This window comes from Canis lupus, chromosome 21, assembly GCF_048164855.1.
Source record: "Canis lupus baileyi chromosome 21, mCanLup2.hap1, whole genome shotgun sequence".
Taxonomy (NCBI): domain Eukaryota; kingdom Metazoa; phylum Chordata; class Mammalia; order Carnivora; family Canidae; genus Canis; species Canis lupus.
This window is the reverse complement of record NC_132858.1, coordinates 21298259-21322837: the sequence shown is the minus strand read 5'-3', so window position 1 is coordinate 21322837 and position 24579 is coordinate 21298259. Positions and strand designations below refer to the sequence as shown.

The following is a 24579-nucleotide window of genomic DNA, read 5'->3' as shown; positions in this document are numbered from 1 at the left end:
GACTTGATGAGAAAAGTGACTTCTAACTCTACTCTTGGACTCACCCTGGCCAGTTTCATTGATGCCAGCTGTTGCAACAGCTGAGAGACTTGGGTGTGCCATGTTTTCTGATGGGCTGTACGCTCATCCTGGCTGGTGTGGTTGAGGGCCTGGTCACCCTGTATGGGGTAACCACAGAGGGGACAAAATTTGTCTGCTCAAGTACACACACCATCTCTTCACCCTGATAAGACCATGGGGTATCAGTAGTTGCAGAGGGACGTCTGGTGAGGAAGACAATGCCTCTTGCTGCCAGCTTTCCTTTGCATATGTCTCAAAATCTAGAAAAAGCTGAAGACGAGAATTTTCCCAGGAAAGGGAACCAGACCATAAACACCTAAACTACTCTGGTTTTACAGAGAAATAAAACAGTTATGAGTTCCTTGACATACTTCCTCACCCCAAATCTAATGCTTTGGAACTCCATGGGTGAAATCTAAGAGATAGTAACCAGGAAGACAAAGCCAATATTTCTATTTACTTTGTTGAATGTCCTGCAGAACTTGGGTAAAGACCTCACAGTTTCATCTAGAGTTCCTAAATAATAGCTGGGGGAAATATCCATAATCCTTTGGACTCTGGGAGAAAAGAAAGCAAGTTGCGGAGTCATATTTATGATATGTCTATATGATAGCATGTGGAAAAGTACTGACATTGTATTTCTTAGGTATTTACGAGTCATGGGAGGATATTTCCAGAACAATTGCTGCTGGTTACCTCAGGATGAGGGTAGCGGAGTGCGGAATAGAGAGGGGGGAGACAGCAAGACTATGAATCCTGTTCCTTTATACACTTCAGATCTGTTCCAAATGTTATGATAAGCATTTCCTTGTATGTTTATAATTAAGAAATAAAGCATTTTGTTTTAAAAAATAGCTAGAAGCTCTGCTTCTGTGCTTGAGACTGAGAAGAGGATTAAATCAGAGTCTTGCTAATCAGGTGGGAGCACGTTAGGCCGCATGGAGTCCCTCCAGCCCCCCAGGAGGCTGCCCAAGGAGGAGGCTGAGGCTGGCTGTCGGCATCTCGGCATCTCGCCTGAGGGAGCCTGCACTTCCTCAGTCCCAACCTCTAGGACGTGTCAGGGCGGTGATCCATCAAAAATCGGGCTAGACTTGCGACTGGAGGGAGAATCTCGAAACCCAATGAGCTGATAACCAGGGAGCACTGCGGTGGGGCCCAGAATCTCACACCGTTTTTAGTTACAGCCAGCACTGAGCAGCCACTCAGGGGCCAGAGGACATGCCAGTGCTTTGCAAACATCTTGTTTAATCTCCCACATGCCTACGAGTTGGTACTGTTATTACCCATCTTATAGACGAGAAACAGAAGTTCAGGAAGCTGAGTGATTTCTCCCAAGTTCACCCAGCTTTCAGCACAGGTCTACAGTGAAAAGACAATTACAGTTGTGCAGTTGTAGTATATGCACAGTCCTATATTCACACACTTAGAGTATATGCGGTACAGCCCCCTAATCTTTCCAGCACTTTCTCACACCTGGGTAACCTGTAAGCTACAGTCTTCTAAAGAGCAATAAATATACGGATTCATTTCAAGTGTCCACAGGGCCTGGTATGTCAGAGACACTCGCTAAACAGTAGTTTAGGTGTATTTGTTTGTTGGACGTGACCCTATCAGGGCTCAGACTCCGGATAGGTTGGAGAAGAAGCTCCCCAGGATGAAGCAGTCCCATGCAGGCCTGGCACTTGGGAGAGCCTCAGTAACACTTTGTGTGGAGAAAGTGTTCTAATTCTTCAGCTCACTCTTTCCTCATATCTTTCTCCTCTTCCTCTTCCTTTCCCTATAAAAACATCTGAGTTTGTGTTCTGGGATAAGAGAAAAATGCAGGTTCTACCCAATTTAGTTCTTCCTCTACTGATCTGATTAGAATAAACAAGAGCCTCCTAGGACTTGTAAAAAAAAAAAAATCCTTACTCAGATCTTGGATGAATTATTGCTGAGAGGTTTTAATTGGCTGTGGTTGGCTTCTGACCTCTTGTACGGATTGATTTATGAGGTGAATTTGCAATCCACTGTTGGGAAAATTGATAGCATGGTAGCAGATAGAAGTTACTGTTTGAATAAGGCTTGGAAAATATTCATGCCATCCCAGCCCCCCACCGCAAACACCCAAATTCACGTCCACAGGCAACCTTCCCTAGGAGCACTGATGGGCCCTACGCTCGCCCTATGTGTTTGTTCATAGAGTCAGATGAAGGTTGCCATTCTGTAGTCTGCAGAGGGAAAAATAATAAAATGTGTAGAATAATCTGTTCTATTTTTTCTTGCAATTGTTCCTAAGCCTTCTGCAAGATTTTACCTCTGAGGGTTTTTCTTTTAACAGAAAAGTGATTGGCTTTTTTTTTTTTTTTTGCCACCATTTTAATATTTTGTGTGGTTCTACAGAAGACACAATGACTTCTGCTTGTGAACCACATTTGGATGAGCCCTTTTTGGACAAGAGCAGCAGGTTCTCCTCCCTGCTTAAGGAAGGAAGTCAGATTTGGAGGGACTGTGTGGGGCAAAAGTGAGCACATGCAAAGTGATACCGGTTGGCTCCACTTCAACCTATGTATCTGGCTCTAGATACCTTTAGAAAAATGGGATGCCTGTGCTCAGGCCTGTGATCTCTCTCTCTATTTCACATTATTTCTAGAAGTAGAACATAGTTCACATCCAATGAGCCACTCTTAGGAAATAGTTTAGAAATAACCCAATCATTTCCTTGCATGAATTCTCATAGCCTGAGTTATCAGTTACACTGATTTACACTGATTACCAGCCACCAGCTATCTAGTTCCTGTCTTCTTCCTCTGAAGAGCTTCTAAGCTTTCCATGACACTTTGCTAGGTACAGAGCCAGTGCCTAAAAATTTTGCATTACCTTTGTTCATTTATTCATTCATTCAAGTCTTTCTTGAGTGCCTGCCATGAGTAGCCTCTGAGTAGGCACTTAGTGTACAGTGGTGAAAAAAACAGTGTGGACCTTACCACACACCCTCAGTGTGAGAAGGCGAACAAGTACAACACACAAATATGTCATTACAAATTATCATGTGTGTGAAAAGGGAAAAGGACAGGATGCTGCAGGGAAGCATAATAGGGGATGCTTACCTTATGTGAGGTAGCCAAGAAAGGACTCCATTGAAGAGATGACATTTAAGCTGAAACCTGTGGAAAGAAACCAGCCATGAGAATGGGGAAAAACGTTCCAGGCAGAAGAGACAGCATGTGCAAAGTCCCTGCACACCAGTAGGGCTAGGCCAGTATAGTCTACTAGCTAAAAAAGGCCCGTGTGGGGGTAACACAGCGAGCAACGCAGAGAGAGGGTGGAGGGATGATCAGAAGACCAGAGTCATGTAGGGCTTTCCAGCCTAAGTTAAGAAGTCTGGATTCCCACTTCCATGCAGTGGGAAGACATGCTTCACACAGAACCTCAGAAGGACACTGCACTGAAGCTCCAGTTAAGGAAGCCTGAAGTCATGTCTTTACAGAAAGTTCTGAGTATCTCTTTTAGTATTTTTTCAACGCCCACTATGTATCCTGTAGGTATATACTACGTAACGAGGATAGCATCCCCTGTGTTCACTGAATGTATTAGAGCAGTATCTCATGTTATCAAATATTCTTCTACAGCATGATTTTTAACGACTTCCTAACATTGCCAATGTGGATGTACCACAAAGGATCTCACCTAGCTCCTATTAAACACTTGAGTCTAATAATTTAGTAACAATATTAATAACTTGGTAATAAATAGCTTAAATAACAATGTATAGAACTTACATGCACATTAATTTTTGCACACATATGCCTGGTTATCTCCTTTGGGAAAATTCCCAGATATGGAATTAGTGGGCCAAAAGAATAGGCTTATTTTTATGATGGGATCAAAAGCGCCATGGTGTCAGCCTGAAAGCTATCAGGTTACCTGCCCTCGGTGAAGTTTCAGAGTAGCCATTTCAGTGGGAATACTGTTTTCAAATGGTGTGTTTGGAGCTATAGGGAAAATGGGAGTTACTCCTATCTGCTTCGGTTGGAATCTTGCCTCTCATAAGCTTTGGGTACTGTAGGTTAAGTACACAAACCTTAACCTGAAAGACTCTCAGTTTGTACTTCCATAACATAAAGGAGATAATGCCTCAAAGAATTAATGCAAAGATTAAGAGCAATCATGTATGGAAAGCACTTAACAGAACATAAGATCTTCCTTGACTTATGATGGCATTATGTCCCAATAAGCCCACCCTAAGTAAAAAATATGGTAAGCTGAAAATGCATTTAACACACCTAACCTATGGAACATCATAGTTTAGCCTAGCTCACCTTAAAGGTGCTCAGAACACTTACATTAGCCTACTGCTGGGCAAAATCATTTTGCACAAAGCTTATTCTATAATGAAGTATTGAATATCATCTAATTTATTATTTACTATACTGAAAGTGCAAAACAGAATGGCGGTGTGGGTACAGAACGGTTGTGAGCATATCTGTTGTTGACTCTCATGACTGCATGGCTGACTGGGAGCTATGGCTCACTGCCCTGCTCAGCATCACAAGACAGTAACACTTTGCTAGCCTGAGAAAAGATCTAAATTCAGAATTTCAAGTGCAGTTTCTTTCTTTTTTAAGTAGGCTCCATGCCCAAAGTGGGGCTCAAACCCATGACCCTGAGATCCCTGAGATCAAGAGTCGTGTACTCTATGAACTGAGCCAACCAGGCACTGCTCAAAGTCCAGTTTCTCCTGAATCCATATGGCCTTACCACCATCATAAAATTGAGAAATCATAAATCCAATGAGCATAGTCAGGGATCGTCCGTACCTACCCAGAGTAAGCATTGATCCCCTCCCCCACTCTCTCAGGCACACACACAGACACATACACATATTTTCGGTCTGCAGCTTATACTTGTGAATCGTGACACTCTCTTGAGCAAATGAAAAAAGGAAAATTCTTGTCTCTGTTATCACATCTTTGAGGCATTGAATAAAGTGTTTACTTACTTTCTCCTGGCAACTAAGAGTATAATCTTCACATTCTAAGGTGAAACCCCTCCCACATGGATATTTCTTTTCTAAAGAGAAGACAAGTCATTTTTGGCTAACAGTGGGCTTAGAGACTAAATGTTTTGACTTAAATGTTTCATTAGTTGTTCATGTTATGAGACAGAAATATGGCATGGGAATAAGAGCCCCTAAAGATTGGGGTTGTAAGCCTGACTCTTGCCACTCACAGTTGGCTTGGGCTTGGGTAGGTTGCTCGTGCTCTCAGCCTCATTTTTCCCCACAGCAAAATAATACAATACCACTTCTCAGTGCTGTTGTGAGGATTAAAGAGATTAACATAAGCAAGGGCACTTAACCTCTGCTGTGTCAATAAATCAATAAATATTTTTTAATCCAAATTTCATATCCACCTCCTGAGCAATGAATAGTAAGGATATAAGCACAAAAAACTTCCTACATCCACGAGAGAAGACATCTACTCTAAGGTCCAGTTCAGTCTTTTATTTCTACAATGATCAACTGCCTCTCCTCTTTTATATGTGGTCTTAAAAAAATCACAGTGACTCTGATTTACAAAACAGATAACAAAACTCAAGCGACGAGGACATTGATGAATCTCCTGATACATTGCAGAGGTGTTGAATGATTAAGTTGACCTGCAGTCTTCCTCCTTTGTCAACCTATGGAAACTCTGAAATGGCCAAGAGGTCCAGACAGCCAGTAGCCTGAAGAACTGAGGAGTGGAAGGGATGTCTGAGTTTATGATGGTCCTCAGAGAGTGTCAACAAACAGAGAACCACTGTTTCTGTAAAGTTTGCTCTGAAAAAAGTATATTCATTTCCACCAGGAGTGACGGCCCTGTTGTTATCATGCCAGAAACAACTTGGACATAGATTTTATTTGAGGTGGGAGTGGGGAGCAGTAAGGGTAGGAGAAGAGCCCAGATAGTCAGAGAAAGCTTGGGAAGATCAAGACTTTGAAAGTCATAGCTTAAACTAGTTTTGAGATTGTCTAATTAGTTTTTTCATTCTTGATACTTCTGGAAAGCTATTTCTCCCACCCCCATACAAATAGGAACAAATAGGGGCTTAGTGGTTGAGCATCTTCCTTTGGCTCAGGGCGTGATCCCAGGGTCTTGGGATCGAGTCCTGCATCAGGCTCCCTGCAGGGATCTTCCTCTGCCTATGTCCCTGCCTCTTTTTCTGTGTCTCTCATGAATAAATGGATCAAATCTAAAAAAAAAAAAAAAAAAAAAGACACATGTCCCCAGATTCCAAGTTTGTAAGATATTGGCTAGAGCATGGGCTTTGAAACCTATTTTTGAGGCTGATCTCTACCTGCAGTCCAGATTTCTTCTCCCCTGTATGTTAAACAGACATCTTGAAAATCTCTGTCTCAGATAGAAACAACTCCATTCTCACTGGAGCCAAAGTTACTGAGGTCCCTCTTGTCTCCTGGCATTTATTTGTTTTGCTCTGCTTTTCTCTCACCCCTATCCAATCTGCTAGGAAACCCTATTGGCTGTGCATTCAAAATATATTTAAGCCAATCTGACCCCTTTAAACTGTTCTCCTTGCCACCATTTATCTATCCTTTTTGCCAACCTTCACCTCTTATCTGATTACCACAATATCCTCTTTATTATTCTCCTTTGTTTTATCCTGGTCCCTTCAGTCCATTTCCAACACAACAGGAAGACAAAGCAGGTCAGGTGTTGTACAAATCCAATGACGTCCACATCCTCCAGCTACAGCTCATCTCCTTAGAAAGAGTCCTTACTAGGAGTTCTGAGACAGAGGTGCTCAGCCCATTACCTGCCTGCTTTCCCTCTGGCTCTCCTCATTCATCCCATTTCTGCCACACGGGGCTCCTGGCTGTTCCTCCAACACCATGGCAGGCACACACCTGCCTCAAAGCCTCTGCTCTTGCCCTTCCCTCTGCCAGGAAGATCCTCTCCCCAGATACACACTTGGGTGGTGTCACTTTTTTCCTACCTTTGCTTTGTTGTTACCTTCTTAGTGACACCTTCCCTAACCACCATTTCTAAAATTGTAGTCTCCCTGTCCCAACCTATCCCTCTCTCCCATTTTATTTCTTTCTCCTCTTGCTTACTGCTGTCCAAAACACTTATATTTTACTTACTTATCTGGTTTATCATCTGTCTCCCCACTTGACTGTAAGTTCCATGAGAGCAGGGATTTTTATCCATTTTCTTTGCTGCAGTATTGCTAGGTCCTGGGACAGAGTCTGACCTATCCAGGTGCTCCAGCAACATTTATTGAATTGAATTAAACACAGAGCTGACCTAGTGCTGGGCTCTCCTACTTTTTAAAAAATTTTTTAAATTTTTTATTTTTTTACTTTTTTTGTGAATAGGCCCAGTCAATGCCATTTATTATACATGTTGAACAGTCTCTGAGACCCAAGGGCTCCCATATAAAAATTTTTTTTTCTTTTCTTTTTTTGCATCAAATAGGTTCTTCCAAGAGCCTGCTCACAAGGAAGAAAAAAAGAGTAATCCTCAATAAAATGAAACAAACAGGAAAGGCTGAACAGTCTACATATGAAAAACAAAGGTTAAAAAACTCACCAGACAAAAACCACACCAAACACTCATCCCATTTAATTTCCTGTTACATGCACTGAGGGAGCCAAGAACATCAGGCCCCAAGGCAACAATGCTCTGAGGATCTAGCTCAGGCTCCCTCTATGTGACAAATTCATGCACACACGCCCGCACATACCACTGACCCAGGCAGAAATACACATGCATGCACAGGCAGTAGAGAACCACAGGAGGTTTGGGGAAAAAAGAGGGCTGGTCAAAAATGTGCTATCAACTGGACACAGGGGACCCAGAGAACCCTTCTGCTGCAGGCTAAGCAAGAGTCAAAATTAAAACAAATGAAAAACACAGGATAAATGTCAGCTGCTCAAAGAGATTGGACAGATGAAGAGGGAAAGATGCAGGGGGAGGTTTGGGAAAGCAGCCTCAGAAGAGGTTTTTCTTTATTGGACACTCAGGCAGAGGCCCTGTGACTCCAGTGATATGCTGAGGCTGAAGGAATATGCCACAGCATTACCTCTGCATCCTGTGTTCTCTCCCAAAGTAGAGGGAAACCACCAACATCCACCCTCTAGTCCACTCCCATTGCAGCTCTTAAGGACTTTCCCAAGTACCCCCCCAAAAATGACCCCCCACACACACAGTTAACAAAAGGCCAAGCATAGAAAGCCTCAGTAACTCTTCTTGGTGGAACCAAAGCCAGAGAAGCCCATCACAGCTGCCATCTCATCATCCTCCTCAAATGTCAAGTCCTCCTCAGCCCTCTTTTTCTTCTCCTTCTGTTTCTCTTTCTTGTAGGCTTTGGCCTTTTCCTCCTCTTCTCTGAGCTCTTTCATCCTTTCCTCAAAATCATAATCCTTCTGTTTCTCTTCCATCTTCTTCTTGTTGACTTCAAAACGTTTCTTCACCTGATCCAAGGTGGAACGTTCCACACGCATAGACATGCCCAGATTTCGCTGATGTTTCTTTCCATTAATGTGATCCAAGAAGTTGATGGAGTCCTTCACCACACAATCACAGACATTGCAGTAATACCCTCCCATCTCAGATTGTGGCGTGGTCTTGGTAATGACAATTGTCTTCCCAAGCTTGGATTCCAGGTCCACTTTATAGTCTCTATGCCGGAGAAGCTCCCGTTTGACTGGCTGTACTGGTTTTCCATCCTTCTTTTCTCTCTCTTACTTGAGCCTCTTCTCAGCGAGTTTCTCATATTCATCTTTGTCCCACTTTCGGTGAAAGTCCAAGTTTTTTGTCCCGCTGCCCGACGCCATCTTCACTGCCCCCCCCCCCCTTTTTAAAGATTTTATTTATTCATTCATGAGACAACAGAGAAAGAGACAGAGACACAGGCAGAGGGAGAAGCAGGCTCCATGCAGGGAGCCCGACATGGGACTTGATCCCGGGTCTCCAGGATCAGGTCCTGGGCTGCAGGCGGTGCTAAACCTCTGAGCCACCCAGGCTGCCCTGGGCTCTCCTACTTTATGTGGTGTGAGAATGAGCAAAGTGCTTAACCTTTTTGAGTGTGTGAAATACGTGGGACTGTGCTAGGTTTACAGTGGACTTCGATAAATGTTTATTCTCTTGATCTTCTAATTCAAGTAATGGCAGAAAGCCTTTTGAGATGCTGGAAAAGGATAGCCAAGCACAAGGAAATTATTACTCTGTCTTTATTTTTCTTTGCTTTCATCTTCTTCCTCTATCAAATCCTCAGGTCCTTAGTAAGATTTTCCCTAACCATGCCATCTCGTGTTTTCTCCATTCTGCTTCTTGGTCATCCACATGTTGGCTATAACTTCCATTTGGACACATACTTAACTTTCCTTTAGCACTCTTTGCAGTCGGTATTATTCACCGCCTGCTTCCTATCATGTATCTCCAAGAAGACAGCAAGTCCTTCTAGCCAAAGACTGTTTCATGTTCTTCCTTTATGTTCCCTGCCTTGGCAATGCTTGCTGACCTGAAGATCTTATGATGAATCCATGAGGAGTGGGTTATTGAGAGAAATATGATGTTCTGGAGACACCTGCAGTGTGGTACTTATGAGTCTGACTTTGGGGACTGGCAGGTGTGGCTGGCCCTGCCGGTGTATGGGTAGCCCTCTGGTATAACCCCCATTACATCTGTCTCCTCCTCTGGAGGGCTATAGTGAGGGATGGCCAAGGAAAATGGATGAACAGTTCTTTAGGAAGAACTGTCTTGCACATAGCATGTGCTCAGTGAATAGTAACTGTGATTTTTCTTGACCCTAAGCTGTGAAGTTTATATCAAACAGAACAAGAGAACATATTGGAATATGTTCCCTGGTGAACTTGTCTGAGGCTTCTCAGACTGTGAATCTGTTCCAGTACATCATTTTGGATGACTTTATGTTAAACTGAATTGTAGGGTTTTCAACTTCTTGAAACTGTGGAATTAATGCTATTAAACATTTAGGATGGGGCACCTGGTTGGCTCAGCAGTTGAGCATCTGCCTTCAGTTCAGGGTGTGATCCCTGTGTCCTGGGATCGAGTCCCACATGGCGCTCTCCACAGGGAGCCTGCTTCTCCCTCGGCCTCTCTCTCTGTATCTCTCATGAATGAATAAATAAAATCTTTAAAAAATTTAAACATTCAGGATGGAAGGTTCTCAGGAAAGCCTGTGAGATTGGATGGAAGGGATAAAGCTAAAGCTTTTGATTATTTCCTGATTGTGACTTTCCCCCTGGCTTTCTTTTGTTTCTTTCCTCTCGCCCTTCCCTGCAAGTTTTGAAGGCTTGTCACAAAAATGAACAAAAGATAAGGAAACCATTGATATACTTAGGTTATGTGCATATAGATATTTATGTTCTTTTGAGCCTTCAACATTTAAAAATTGAGTTTACTTTTCTCAGTAAAACATCATTGGTTGATTCTTCACTCCCTCTATTTTTAGCCTGTACATTTTATAGTTGCAACATGAGGCAAAACCTCCTATTAAGATTTTGACTATTCACCCGGCCTTTCATTTTTTTTTAAAGATATTATTTCTTTATTCATGAGAGACACAGAGAGAGAGGAAGAGACACAGGCAGAGGGAGAAGCAAGCTCCATGCAGGGAGCCCAATGTGGGACTTGATCCCAGGACCCTGGGATCACACGCTGGGCCAAAGGCAGTGCTAAACTACTGAGCCACCCAGGCTACCCTCTTTCAGCCTTTCAGATGTGGGTTCTTAGATGTTGAATTACAATTGCTATATCTGTATGTTAACTATTGACTAGTGAGTTCAAAGGCCATCTCTCACTGTTAATGTTTTTTTCTTTATTTCATTAATTCCAAACATTGGGTTCTTGATATGTGTCAGTTATGGAGATAGAAAGATGAATAAGGTATGAGGCCTCCCCTAAGAAGCTTCATCTACTGGATCATAATGATCTATTATGATAGATTAGTTAGATTTCCAATGATTCATCTGAATACTAGCCTCATTAAAAAATACTGAGGAAGTTTTCACCTGTTAAAAGGAGTGTGTGTGTGTATTTACAACCTCCAAACAATTTTTTTGTGCTTTAACAAACTGTTTTTAAAAAGTCCTCAAGTCCAGTTTATAGTTGGGGAAGAATAAATAATAATAAAATTTCTTATTTTTTCCATAGTCATATTTATTTACTTTAAAGATTTTGTTTATTTATTTGACAGAGAAATAGAGAGCACAAGCAGGGGGAGCAGCAGGCAGAGGGAGAGGGAAAGCAGGATCCCCTCCATAGTTGTAAAATGTAAAAGTCATCTTATATCTCCTAAGAGTTCTTTTATAAAACTAATCCTTTTGTTCTCAGGAAATTTTTGTAGAATAGATATATAAGCCCATAGGAAAATTTAAAGACTCTTAAGTCTGTCTCATAATTGAAAACATCTTATCCAGCCACATTGTTTACTACTTTATGAACTTTAATAATGTTTATTTAATTCTGGGGGAGGCTGTTGCTTTTCTGGGTGATACATGTTCTTTACAATGAATGACAATGAAAAATAGTTCTTTTTTAAACTTTAATTCTCTTATTTATGTTTCACGTGTTGCTGCATTATACAAAGCAAGGTTCCTTACCTTCAGCATTATTGACATTTTGGGCTGGAGAATTCTTTGTTGTGGGGACTGTCCTGCGCATTGCAGGACATTTAGCAGCATTTCTGGCCTCTACCCACCAGATGCCCATAGCCCTCCAGTTCCCAAAGTTATGACAACCAAAAATGGTTCCATACATTGCTAAATGTGCCCTGAGAAGCAATGACTGGTCTGGAATTTCCAATAATAACAGTGATAAGGGCATCCCTAATTTGCTTCTGATTTTACAGGGAATAATGCTTCTGGTGTTTTTTCATTAAGTCTATCAGTTTAGAATAAGTAGTCTTCATGAGATCAAGGAAGTAGACTTTTACTCTTATCTTAAAATAAATAAAATGTAAATTTGCAATGAGTGCTGATTGATGATAATGTAGGATAAATTCTTCATAGTCAAAAAGAATTAATACAATTCAGTGGACCCCTTGGAGTAGGGAGTGTGTGTGTGTGTGTGTGTGTGTGTGTGTATGTGTGTGTAAAAAGTTGGGTGGGGAGTGTTGTGTAACTCTTGATTCTGGACACTTGACTCATAGAAGCAGAGAAGAGTCTGTGCTAAGAGAACACAGCCAAGGCTTTCACACAGTGAAGGGAATCCAAATGTGGGGATTATTGCTGTAGCTGAGAAATAGCCCCTAGGTATTCAGAGTAGATGAGTTCTTTAGCCACTCTTTTCAAATGATGATTTATAGCTCAGTTTTGTTTTTCTGAACTCATTTTATTGGGCCTCTGCTTTCAACATTTCAAATATAATAATGACTTTGAGAGTCACTGTTATTAGCTTCCAAAGGCCTCAAGAAGTCTGCTTCTGTGGCTCAAGTGATGATGGCCACAGACTTGGCAAAAAGCTGGGGGGTCATGTTCAAACCTCCAAAACCAGACTGGGGTAGGGGCCACAGACAGACGGCACAGGTGAGGGGAAGCATAAATTCCACTCCTAAGCTGTTCAGACTCCACTTGGCCTGAGCAGGCCTCCCTCCGTGGGGGGTTCAGAGGCCCCCTGGGCTGGCGGATTTATGTCAGCAAGAGCAGCGCAGTAGAAAGAGATTACAAATGCTTTCAAAGGGTGCATGAGGGGGTTGCTCCTGGGTCTGAGCGGTCTGGGACACAGAGCTGAGTCTGTGAGGACCTGGGCTGGTGCCAGCGAAGGGAGTAGGGTGGCCTGAGGAATGGAAGGTCACTGGCCAGTTGGGGGTTGTGATAATTATATCCTTGTTTCCTTGAAGGTACCAGCGTCCTTGATTTTCCAGCTTCAAAGAGAGCTGCCTCTGAAGTAGGGGGACGTTCACACCTGCTTTGCCACAGTGATTTCTGCCTTCCTGGCTGCAGACTCAACAAGACAACAATACGTCTGTGGACATTTTCAAGGCCATATTTATAAACCAGGCATGGGAAGCTTCTCTTCCACCCTTGCTTCCTAAGTGAAAATGGAAAAGTTAGTGTGCCCCATGAGAATTCAACAATGAACCTAATTTAATGGTTTTACCTTAAATTCAGATACTTTGTAGGTCAGGCACACTAAATCATCACACACACACACACACACACACACACACACCCTTATCCCCTCTCCTTCCAATTCTTACACCATCCCAAAGGGGCTATAATAGAACTGGAAATCTAGTAATTACTAAAGGCAGCGGTATACAATACACCTGGAACATTGTTTATCCTTTCTCCTATCCCATTCGTCTCCAGAGAAGCTGTGCTGACAATAGTTAAGAAGTATAAGCATAATCCTGCCTTTCATATTTTCCTTCAGGCACTTAGATTCCCATGAGACCTTTAGAAAGGAAAGAGGTTTTTAAATGGGACCCGGTTTGTCTACTGGGCCCATGACTATGATCTAAAAATGAGATGACCTCTGACTAAATGCATCCTTGCTGCTCCTCACCCCATCTTTCCACTGATCATCTGAACCCTCCCATCATTAAATGTGCAAATTTAAAACCGTGTTTTGGTTAATAAATTCCATTTACTAAAGATGAGATGACTGGCTTCTGGCACATGAAATCTTCCCAAGAATTAGACTGTTAGACTGGATATCACACATAATTTCTTGGATCCTACGCTCCAATCCTTCTTTTGCTGCCACCAGCTCTGCAGACCAAATCTTCCTTCCCTAGGGCAAAAGCATGTCCTGGTCAAAGCCTTTCTAAGAAATTAGAAAGAGGGAAATATTGTCTCTTTTTCTAGCAAGTTCTTGTTCTGGCCTTGACAGTGAAAGTGGCTCCACATACAAAATATTCCCTCTTTTTGACTTTTGCTCTGAGATTGCACAAGTTATACACTGTTACGTGGATGAATTCCCAAGTTAGTGACATACAAAAACTAGAATCTTCCCTCATTGAAACATATAGTCTCTCCCCAGCATCCTCTTGCTCTCTTCCTTCCTCCCTCCCTTCTTCCCTCCCTCCTATCTTCTCTTTCTCTCTCTATCTCAGTTGCTCTAAGAGTTTCTGAAGTCATGGGTAATGACCACTATGACTCCATCCTCCAAAGTCAGCTCCTACCTGTCACCTGGGACCCTGGGATCCTGAGCTCTTGCTTGTGATTTAATAATGAGACCCAGTGGAGCAGCCCAGGTGCTGTATCTCATACCCTTACTGATTGCCAAGGGAACATTTAATCTGTTGACTTTATTCAGTTATGCTAGTCTGGCAAACGTACCTGGAGCTGTAAATTTTTCAGATGTTTAATTTATTTGGTGTAGAAGGAGCTCTCTTATACTTTAGTTATCTAATAGCAGAAGATGAAAAACCACTTTGTTTGCAAATCATAAAAACTTTAACAGACTGTGCCTTAAAGAGTAAAACAGACTTCCTTGACCTTAAAGGTGTAACGGGGTCTAAACGAGCACTGTTAACACATTATCCCCTAAGATAAAAATTATGACATAAATCTGTTTAGGTTAGAAGTGAAATGTGAAACAAAGGCCTTCCATTGGCTAATAACAGACAGCTAGTCTGAAGCGAACGCAAATCTAGACTATAAATGAGGGGTCAGGGGTGGCAAAGAAGGGGCCTTTGCCAGAGTGCCCTTCTTTCCCAGTACAATATACTTCCCAACGACCCAGGGAGGGAGGGATGTGATAGGACCTAAACCCAATTAGTATACAAAATGACTACCTAATAGTGAAACATGTCATTGTTTTATTTATTCTTTGGCCTCAGACTCAGGACAATATCATTAAAACAGAAACTCAGTACATATTTTATTAAAATAGAAACAACAAAAATAAATGATCTCACGGAACAACTCTGTCACACCCTCCAACTGTTTCGTTCATGCTCCTGATGAAGAAGAATTGATCCGAAGCAAAAAGAAGCATAATCTCTAGTTAACACAAAAATATAAAAAACAGGAGTACAAAAATTATTTGTAAAAGTTTTATTTTACAATTGCCTTGCTCTAAAGGTCCTTCTGGAATCAGGTGACGTCTTTGGGTTTTTATTTATCATCACCCAAATACATTAAAATTTTTTGTTTAGCAGTGGGAGACCGCAGAACGTTGGTTCTGCAGTCCTGCTGCCTAGGTTTAAATTCTTGACTTTAGCTGTGTGGTGTTGGAGAAGTTATTTACCTTTTCTGTACCTCAGTTTCCTCATTTGTGAAGTAGGGATATTATCTTCTTCCTGGAGTTTTTGTGTTGTGAAGTCCATACCGTGACACATCAGTGCTCAATAAATGTTAAATTATTGCTGCTAATCATTTCCTACATACTTTGGACTCATTTCTTTATAATAAAGAATGTTATGAAGTAGTCATTATTTCCATGTTACTGAAGAGGAAATTTACTCCTAGATCCAGCGTGGAAATAAGCAGAGTCCCAGTTTGAACTCAGGTCAGTAAGTCTTTGTGGCAGGTCTGGATCCCCAGAAAGGGCTCTAAGAGATCTTGGGGCAGGAAGTTTAGGGAGGAGCTCAGAGGTGACACCTGTGGGTCCACAGGAGAAGCTTCACTCATCCGCCCACGCTCTGGGAGCTCAGGCTCCCTCAGAGGTGGACCCCACTGGGGCAGAGGGTTGGCCATTAACCTGCCTCTCCAAGGAATCTGCAGTCCTTAGATGTAGGCTGCCCTGGAAGTGGGGTGGCTTTGGGCAAAGCAGCTGTCTCCTGAAGAACTGCCAGCTGCCAAGGCAGCTGGGAGCATGAGGGCTTCAGTCTCGAGGGGGGATCTGGGTAGTGTACCACAGGGAGTCCACACCTCCCTGCAGTTTAGGAAGCTGTTCAAGGTCCTCTCATGGACCATGGCAGTTGTGATCACTTCTTCTTGTGCCCAGAATGTCTCAGATCCCTTTCGTGTTGGGGAGTCAAGGAAGCACATGGACAGACTGTCTCTGTGAACTACAGAGACTTGGGGACTTGAAACGGGCACAGCAGCTGCTAACCAGCACCAAAACCAAGTAAATCACTGATAGGCCCTGGCTGCCATGGTTTACATAACTGGCTTTAAGGCAGATCACTTAAAGATGCTTAAGCAGCCCAAAATTTAAAAACCCAATCCCTCTAGCCAGCACGTTTTATGGTGTTTATGTCCTAATCCCTAGGCTAGAACCACAGAATTTTAAAATCAGGAGGGGCCTGAGAGATCCACCTCCATAATTTGGGTTGGGGTAAGGGGAGTGAGTTTGTCAAGGTCATACAGTAAGTTAATAGTTACACACAATGGGATTGGGACCATAAGCATGAAAACTGATATCTCAAGTAGAGTCTAGCTGTTTGCCAACTGCAAAGAAATTGTAAAAACAAATTCTTGGCTGAAAACTTGAAAGGATAGGTTTGGAATGTTATCTTAATGCACATTACAATCTTGAAGTTTCTTGCCATATCCTAGATAAAGTACTGTGTTTATATTTTATTCATTTCCATGCAAAATGGCTTCTAAAACTAAATGCCAAGAATTCTCACTGACATTGTTTGGTTCACATTTCTTTGATTATATTTTGCTTCTTTTCTGGCAACACAATATTTTATGATTAAAAGATTCCTCTCCTCTTAGCCCTATAGTTTTTCTCCATATAATTGAAACAATTCCGCAAATACTGTATGGCGTTGGAAATGTTTAAAGAACCTATTTCAGATCTGAGAGTAAAGTCTTATCTTTAAAATTACTTTCACAGAATGTATCAGACACACAGAGCTGTCAGATTTAAACTGTACCACCAATTTTATGTTAACTTATTATCTAAAGTGCAATTCTCTGGCACATGGATATATTCAGAACCATGAAGAGTAGTACTTAGGCCCCCCCGCCAGAAAAAGGCTTTTAATTTTTCATTATCTTCTCTCTATACTACCTGGCTGGAGTTAGACATTTAAAAATCCCATATGATTGTTCAACTCTTCAGAGATGTTAACCCTTAACTTCCCATAGAAAACCTTCTGGACAATATCTGAAGAATAGTGGCAGTTTCATATTAGAGTTCAGAGTGGAGACTTAGAATCCATACTGCATTTGGTCAAAGCCCAGCTTCACCAACTGTATGACTTTGGGCAAATTATTGAACCTCTGTAAAATGGGAATAGTATTAGTACTTGGCCCTTGTGGTTGTCAAAAGGATTAAGTGAGATAATACGTGTGAAATGCTTAGAACAGTGTCTCTACACAATAGTGCTGAGTGGATGCCATATTATTAGAATTTGATTTTTAAACTACAGAGGATTGAACTTTTACAAAGACAGTGAAGGATGAGAGTTTAAAGTTACAGATGAGGGGCACCTGGGTGGCTCAGTGGATGAACATCTGCCTTTAGCTCAGGTCATGATCCCTTGGTCTTGGGATCGAGTCCCACGTTGGGCTCCCCCCCAGGGAGTTTTCTTCTCCCTCTGCCTATATCTCTGCCTCTCTTTCTATGTCTCTCATGAATACATGGATAAAATCTTTAAAAATATCTATATTATGCTTCTTCCATTTTCTCTATCCTCTCCTTCCAAAACTCCAATTAAATATGTATGAAAACTTTCCATTTTAACTTCCATATCTTTAACCTTCTCCTTCATACTTTCCATTCCCCTTTTTCCCATGCCACATTCTGGATATTTTCTGCAGATAGTTCCCCATTCCCCAATCACCTCTTTAGATATTTAACGTGTTCATTAGATGTTTACTTCTAACCATATTATTTTCACTTCTAGGGGTTCTTCTATTCTTTTTTCAAATCTACCTGGTCATCCCTGAGGGGCTTTAGTTGCCTGCTTGTTTTTAATATTTCACCTGTTATTTCTTTAAATTCTTCATATGTACTGATTCTGCATTAGAAAGTCACCAAAATGCAATGGTGGAGAGTGCAGGCCCTAGATCCAAACTGTAGCATTACTACTTAAGAATAGTTCACCTGGGACAATTTAATCTCTGTACCTCAGCTTTTTCATTATAAAATGGGAATGATAATAATACTTGCTTCCTAGAATTGTTGTGAGAATTAAATAAGTTAAAATTTGAAAAAAAGGGGAACCCTGGGTGGCTCAGTGGATTAGTGCCTGCCTTCGGCTCAGGGTGTGATCCTGGAGTCCCGGGATCAAGTCCCAGGTCAGGCTCCCTGCATGGAGCCTGTTTCTTCCTCTGCCTGTGTCTCTGTCTCTGTCTCTGTCTCTCTCTCTCTGTATCTCTCATGAATAAATGAATAAAATCTTTAAAAAAAACCAGTTTTTAAAAAATTAAAAAATTTTTTTGAAAAAAAAAATCCTTGCCGTGACACCTAGCACTTAATCCTAGCACTTAATCATTGTTACAGTTTTGTTAAGTTAAAAATATATATTCTATACCTGAGAATTCCAATATTCAAAATTCTTGGGTTCTAAGCTGGATATTTGTTTTTCTGCTGCCTGCCCTCCCCCACTCCCCCCAGTGGCCTCCCTCCTTTTGTGCTTGGTCATCTTGGATTTGAACTCAAATGTGAATCTGAATGGCCCTCCTACCCTGAGGATTTGTATCTGCTTCTGGCTAGTGGCAGAGGGAAAATAGCAACCTGAGATCTTCTACTCCCTGTGGAGGGTCCTAGTCTTGTGCAGAAGTCTCAGATTCTTGGCTCCCTTACCTTCTGAGGCTTTAGAGCTCCTTACAGTGCTACGCTGGCCCTCAGGATAACCCAATTCTTTTTTTTTTTCCTAACGCTCTTGAATGTCAGGCTGGAGCTTCATTCAGAAGGGAATGGAGAGCTACTGAAAAAATTTCAGTAGAAAAACAGCATAAGTTCAATCCAGCCTTTATTGGGTACCTACTAGGTATCAGGTACCGTTAGGCACTGGGATATAAAAATGAACAAAATAAGGCAGCCCGGGTGGCTCAGCGGTTTAGCGCCCTCTTGGCCCAGGGCGTGATCTCGGGGTCCTGGGATCGAGTCCCATGTGGGGCTCCCTGCGTGGAGCCTACTTCTCCCTCTGCCTATGTCTCTGCCTCTCTCTCTGTGTCTCTCATGAATAAATAAAGAAAATCTAAAAAAAAAAAAAAAAAAAAGAACAAAATGCAGTCCTCCCCATCTAGTAATATGATTGGAAACATAATCAGGAAGATTGAGCTAGACTAGACCATCATAGGAGTGACCAGACACCTATGTGAAGAAACCAACTTTGAAGCTACTGTCATGGTTCAGGTAAGAGCTCAGGAGGGCTAGAATGAGGGCACTGGTAGTGGGGATGGAAAAGAAGGAGTGGATTGAGAGATCTTATGGAGACTGCACCTGGAGAATATTCTAATTACCCAGACAGGAGAAGTAAGGTAAAAGAAAGACCCGGGGGGGTGGGGGGTGGGGGGGTGGGAGGGGTGGAAGGAAAAGAAAGACCCAGAGGTCATTTAAATCATTTGAAGATTATAAACACAAAGGACACGGAGAAAGACACCATTAATAGAACTAGAAACACAAAGGGTGCCTTGATGGTTGGTTAAGGGTCTGACTCTTGATTTTGGCTCGGGTCACGATTTCAGGGTCGTGAGATGGAGCCCCATGTTGGGCTCCAAGCTGCTTGCTTGGGATTTTCCCTCTCCCTCTGCACCCCAAACCCCTCACTCATGTTCTGTGTAAACACCAGGAATGGGGCTTGGTTTGGGGGAAAAGATGATGACTTTGGTTGTACACATATTGAATTTGAGATTCCATGAGTTTATCCTGATGGAGGTAGCCAGCAGGAAGTTGGATTTATGAAAACGGAATCCATGAGGGGGGGGAGGAGTAAACAGCAGTCATGGTTTATATCATTTGCAGAAGATGAAATTGCTAAGGAAGAATGCTGCAAAGTACCCCTCCCAATACATGCTTTTTAAATTGCTGGATAATCATGTGAAAAATCATACGATTATATCCTTAAAAGAGAGTGAAGCCCAAAACTATTCCTCCATCCAAAAATCCCATCCTGTCACAATGAACGAAATTCCATCCTTACAAATCCATTCTCTTGTGTCTTGGGAACATTTTAGTCTTCAGTGTCCCCAGTTACAATGCAGATATCCCTCAAATAATCCTTGGGCCTAGGGATGCCTGGGTGGTTCAGTGGTTGAGCGTCTGCCTTTGGCTCAGGTCATGATCCCAGAGTCCCGGGATCGAGTCCCACATTAGGCTCCCTGCATGGAGCCTGCTTCTCCCTCTGCCTGTGTCTCTGCCTCTCTCTGTGTCTTTTATGAATAAATAAATAAAATCTTAAAAAATAATAATAATCCTTGGGCTTTTCTGGGAAAATACCTTAGTTAGTGTGGGTTTATCAGGAGCTTTCCCAGTTAGCTGACAGTAGGCATTGGGTTGAAGTGATGCGGAGGTTAGTCCTGCAGGGCAGCAGGAAGAGGCAGCAGGACTCTGAGTACAAAGTGATCTGGTAACAGATAGAACCACCTTCCAGAGTCCACTGAGGCCCAGCTGCCAGACACATGCAGGTGGACACACACACACACACTTATGCACATGTGTTGACCAAATGTATATAATAGGAATGTGGTATAAAGTTCAGCATGGACAAGTCAGCACTGCAATTTGATTTGACAGTTACAATGTTTATATGTCAGGTTGCTTGACTAAAATACTACATTGGCTCCCTTTCCCTTCATTCAAGCAGGCTTCCAGGTTTTGCATGCTTTGCCTGGAAAATTTGGTTAGAGCTAAAAATTGGATGCAGCCTCTCGGGGTAAAAGTTTTGCACCTTGGGACTCAGTGCCACTGAACACTTAAAAAAATGGTTAGGATGGGAGTTCACACAAATTTTATGTGAACTTTTACCACAATTTTTTAAAACTTCATTGAACTAAATATGCAATGATTGTGTTCTGAGTAGTTCTGATGTATGTATGTTATAATAAGAAATAAGCATGACGTTTATGATTTTATTTTATTTTATTTATTTATTTTTTACATTTATGATTTTAAAAAAAGTTTTGCGCCTTGAGGGACCATGAAGGGTGGTCTGGAGAGGGAGGGCCCAGGGACTGTGCCTTTGAGAACCGATGAGTCTAGGAGAAGAGGTCCCCTTTAAGAAGGAGTGCAGAATCATCTAGATGGGAATCTGCTCCCCACTTCCTGGTGATGCCATGTTAGGCAGCATCTAGTGGGGAGCAGCTGCACAAGCTCCTAGGGAGGCCCCATCCCAGCCTCGCCAGTGAGGTGAGGAACAGAGTGCTGCTCAGCCTGGAACAGAGGGCAAGGATTTAACCTCTTTTGTACATCACCATTCATCAGCTCCTAGAGCCAGGCTTGGCACATGGTAGGTGTTCAACAAGTAGTTGTTGAACAAAGGAATAATGATGAGAAGGCAGGGCCTTGGTGTTGCAGAAGACCTCTGGACTTCGCACAAGTCCATGGATTGAAAAGAGGGAGGTGGATAGTTACCTTTCTCACAAGCCTGGCAGGATAGGGACTTGGAGTCAGAATGAGGTGGATCTAAGGAAAATAATAGTGACGTATAATACATCTGGTAGGCAACTTTTAAAAAACTGACTGTTGCTCTGCATCCTCTACCATATGTTATGTGACATATTATGTTTGCAAATAAATTATGCTTGTAATTACATAAGGGTAGATGTTTATGTACTAGTGGATAAAGAATTTTCAACATTAGCACAAGCAGTGTCACAGCTATAATCCTCAGAGTGGAGGTACGAAAGCTTTCCCCACTTGGGACCTCTAGAGAACCAGACACCCTGCCCATGGGCAGCCTTGGGTAGGAGTCAAGTTTAGGATAAACCAGTAGGGCCCTCCACCTGTCTCATCCAGGCCTTGAGGCTGGAGAGAAGTCAGGTATGCAGCGGAAAGTGTTGGAAGGTGAATACAGGGGACCTGGGCTCCACTCCTAGCTCTGTCGCCACATGGCCTCAGGTTAGTCCTTAAGCTTCTCTTGCCAAACAAGTGTCAGGTTTGATGGTCCTGAAGACACGGCTGGAGTAGTCTGCACACACTTTATGTAACCATCCCAATGTCTATGGACTGTGTCATCTGACTGGTCTGGTATCTATGATACGGTGGTTAAATATTTTCTATGTTGGGACACCTGGGTGGCTCAGCAGTTGAGCGTCTTTGGCTCAGGGTGTGAACGTGGGACTCTGGGATCAAGTCCCGCACCAGGCTACCCACGAGGAGCCTGCTTCTCCCTCTGCCTATGTCTCTGCCTCTCTCTCTCTCTCTCTCTCATGAATAAATAAAATCTTTAAAAATATATGTATTTTCAATGTCATCCTCACAGTCAGATCCCTTCCATGTGAGGAGAAGTCTCTTGAAAGTCTGTGGAAGACAGGTAATTTGGCTTTCCAGAAGCAGAAGAGTCACAGGCGCTCATCCAAAGCATCAACTTATCTGATTATAAATATTACTCCTGATGACTCCAGGAGCAGTTGTCATGAGCCATATAAAACAGACTGCTTATCCTGGCTCTGTGCTCCAATTTTCCATTTCCCACCATCCTCTAAACCTTTTCTCCTTCTACTGTAAAGTAATATGTTCCTTGGCTTCAAAACATCAGTGGGACACCTTCCCACTGATGTGGAAAATAACAGAAGGCTTGAACTCAGAGCACCTGAGGTTCTCCCATGGTGCCTCACTCTTCCTTTCAGGAAAAAAACAAAACACAAAGAGAAGTTGCTAAGGTAAGACGTGGCCTGGCAGCCAGGGAGCGGTCTATGTTCTCTCATTGCTCTATGCCTTGGCCTCTACTTGGAACATCCTCTCGATACCCTTTCTCTGCATGAGCTTCTAACCACCCCTCAATGCCCGAACCTATAGTTACTTTACTTCCACAACATTTGTTATCCCTTCCTCCACTGTACTAAAACCATTTTGTGATAGAAGTATTATTGGGAAGTCTACTTCCCAACTAGAACTCTTTAAGGGTTCTAGAAATTGGGTTTTGTTCTCTATGTCCCTTTGCCCACCACAACGCCTGGTGTGGAGAAGTCAGATGGACAAGAAATGTCACTCATGTCCTAACTAACAATAAGCCCACTGACGGTCCCCCCCCCCCATAGCTAAGTGTCACCCTTGATCTGGACAAATCAGATTTACAGAATTCTAAACTTAAGAGTCATAAGGGCTAGAAGTCAGAGAGTATGGCCACTGGAATCTCCAAAATCCAACCCTGAGACAAGAACTTTGGTGCAAGAAGTTTATTTGAGAGGTCATTCAAGGAAGTACAAGTGCGGGCGGGGAAAGTGAGGCAGAACGGGAGAAAAGCCAATATAAGGTATATTAAGGAGCAGGTTATCACCATGGGAAACTGTGATTTAATCCCTTGAGACGCCCTGAGAAAACATGCGGGACACACCTCAGACTCGTCCCACTGGAGAACCAGAAGGTCGGGGCATTTATGCGGTGGCTCCCGACATCCACTGTTTGGGGGTGCACATTCCTGCAGCCAGCAAGCTTTCTGGTACAACAACAGCAACAAAAACTCTTTGAGAAGCAGAGATATGGATACTTGAGGCGAGAGCTGCCAGTCCATGGAGAACGTCTACCCCTACTGCAGGGTAGTAGTAGGTAGATCAAGAGGTGCATGCTTTTCCAACGGAGTCAGCAGGCTCCTCTACACTCACATTTTTATCTTGAAAAATATCTCCAAAAATAACTCCAAGATGGGCCAGAGAATGTGGGCAGGATGTTAGCGACACCTGCTACAATCCCCCAAAGCAAGAGCAAGTGATGGAGCACTGGGAACCTGGAGCCTTACAGAGGGGGCCGATCTGCAGAGGGGAGAATGTGGTAGGGAAGCAGGAGAAGCAGAGGGCCTGGCCGTCACCCCTCTCGATCTATCAGCAACCTGAAGAGACCCACCTGGCACAGTCCCCATAGAGATGTGATGCAGGCTCTGCACACCAGCCATCGCTCTTCCAGTCTCTCTTCCATAATTTTTTCCAGCTCCTGTTCATGCATCTGTTGGTCAATCCTGAGCTTCACTGACCTGTCACAAAGACCTACTAAATCAACACTCCCACCGATATCCCTAAGCTGAGCTGGACTCTCTGCTTCTTTATCCAATGCCTTGGAGGATCTACACCCTGGAAAACCTGTATTCTAACATCTAACACAACACTCTCTTTTATATCTTTGCAGTAGGTCCAGTGTTATGACCTATACATTTTGGTCAGCCAGTCTGGGTCAAATTTGTTTGCCAGACCACAAAAGTGAAGGCCGAAAGGGAGGTTAGGGCAGAAAAAAAACAATATACATCACAGGATACGTTTAACTTTGATAGCGAAGTAAAGAGCTCAGCTTAGTGGCTGGAAGCAGCCACAGTAGTATACATAAATGCTCACTGGCCGAGGAGAGTCAACATAGTTTCTCTGCTCTAGATCTCATGGGCTGAGAGCTCTGATGACACTCAGAAACTGAGGAGAGACTATATACACTCATCACATTTTTAAAAAAAGTTTTATTTACTTAAGTAGAACCCAATGTGGGCTCAATCTCATGACCCCGAGATCAAGAG

The 24579-nt window shown here is 42.7% G+C and overlaps 1 protein-coding gene, 1 long non-coding RNA gene and 1 pseudogene across 9 annotated transcripts in view; all 3 read right to left on the bottom strand.

Annotated features, from left to right (window-relative positions):
* Window positions 1-24579, bottom strand: part of LOC140612849 (uncharacterized) — a 129977-nt gene that overhangs the window by 64471 nt on the left and 40927 nt on the right. For 4 of the 8 annotated variants that reach the window (XM_072791046.1, XM_072791047.1, XM_072791048.1 and 1 more), the window contains exons 3-4: window positions 23925-24023; window positions 3150-3206 (exon numbers count right to left, since the gene is read on the bottom strand). In XM_072791046.1, the coding sequence (XP_072647147.1) occupies window positions 3150-3206; window positions 23925-24023 (156 nt within the window). Of the gene's footprint in view, window positions 1-44; window positions 159-3149; window positions 3207-23924; window positions 24024-24579 lie in introns of all 8 variants that reach the window. The other 4 variants (XR_012013960.1, XR_012013959.1, XM_072791050.1 and 1 more) reach the window with 2 other exon arrangements.
* On the bottom strand, window positions 7644-8887 carry LOC140613477 (zinc finger matrin-type protein 2 pseudogene; annotated as a pseudogene).
* On the bottom strand, window positions 21054-23079 carry LOC140613476 (uncharacterized). Its single transcript, XR_012014488.1, has 3 exons — window positions 22931-23079; window positions 21495-21545; window positions 21054-21293 (listed from the first exon to the last, which is right to left on the bottom strand). It is a non-coding gene; the product is annotated as an uncharacterized lncRNA (long non-coding RNA).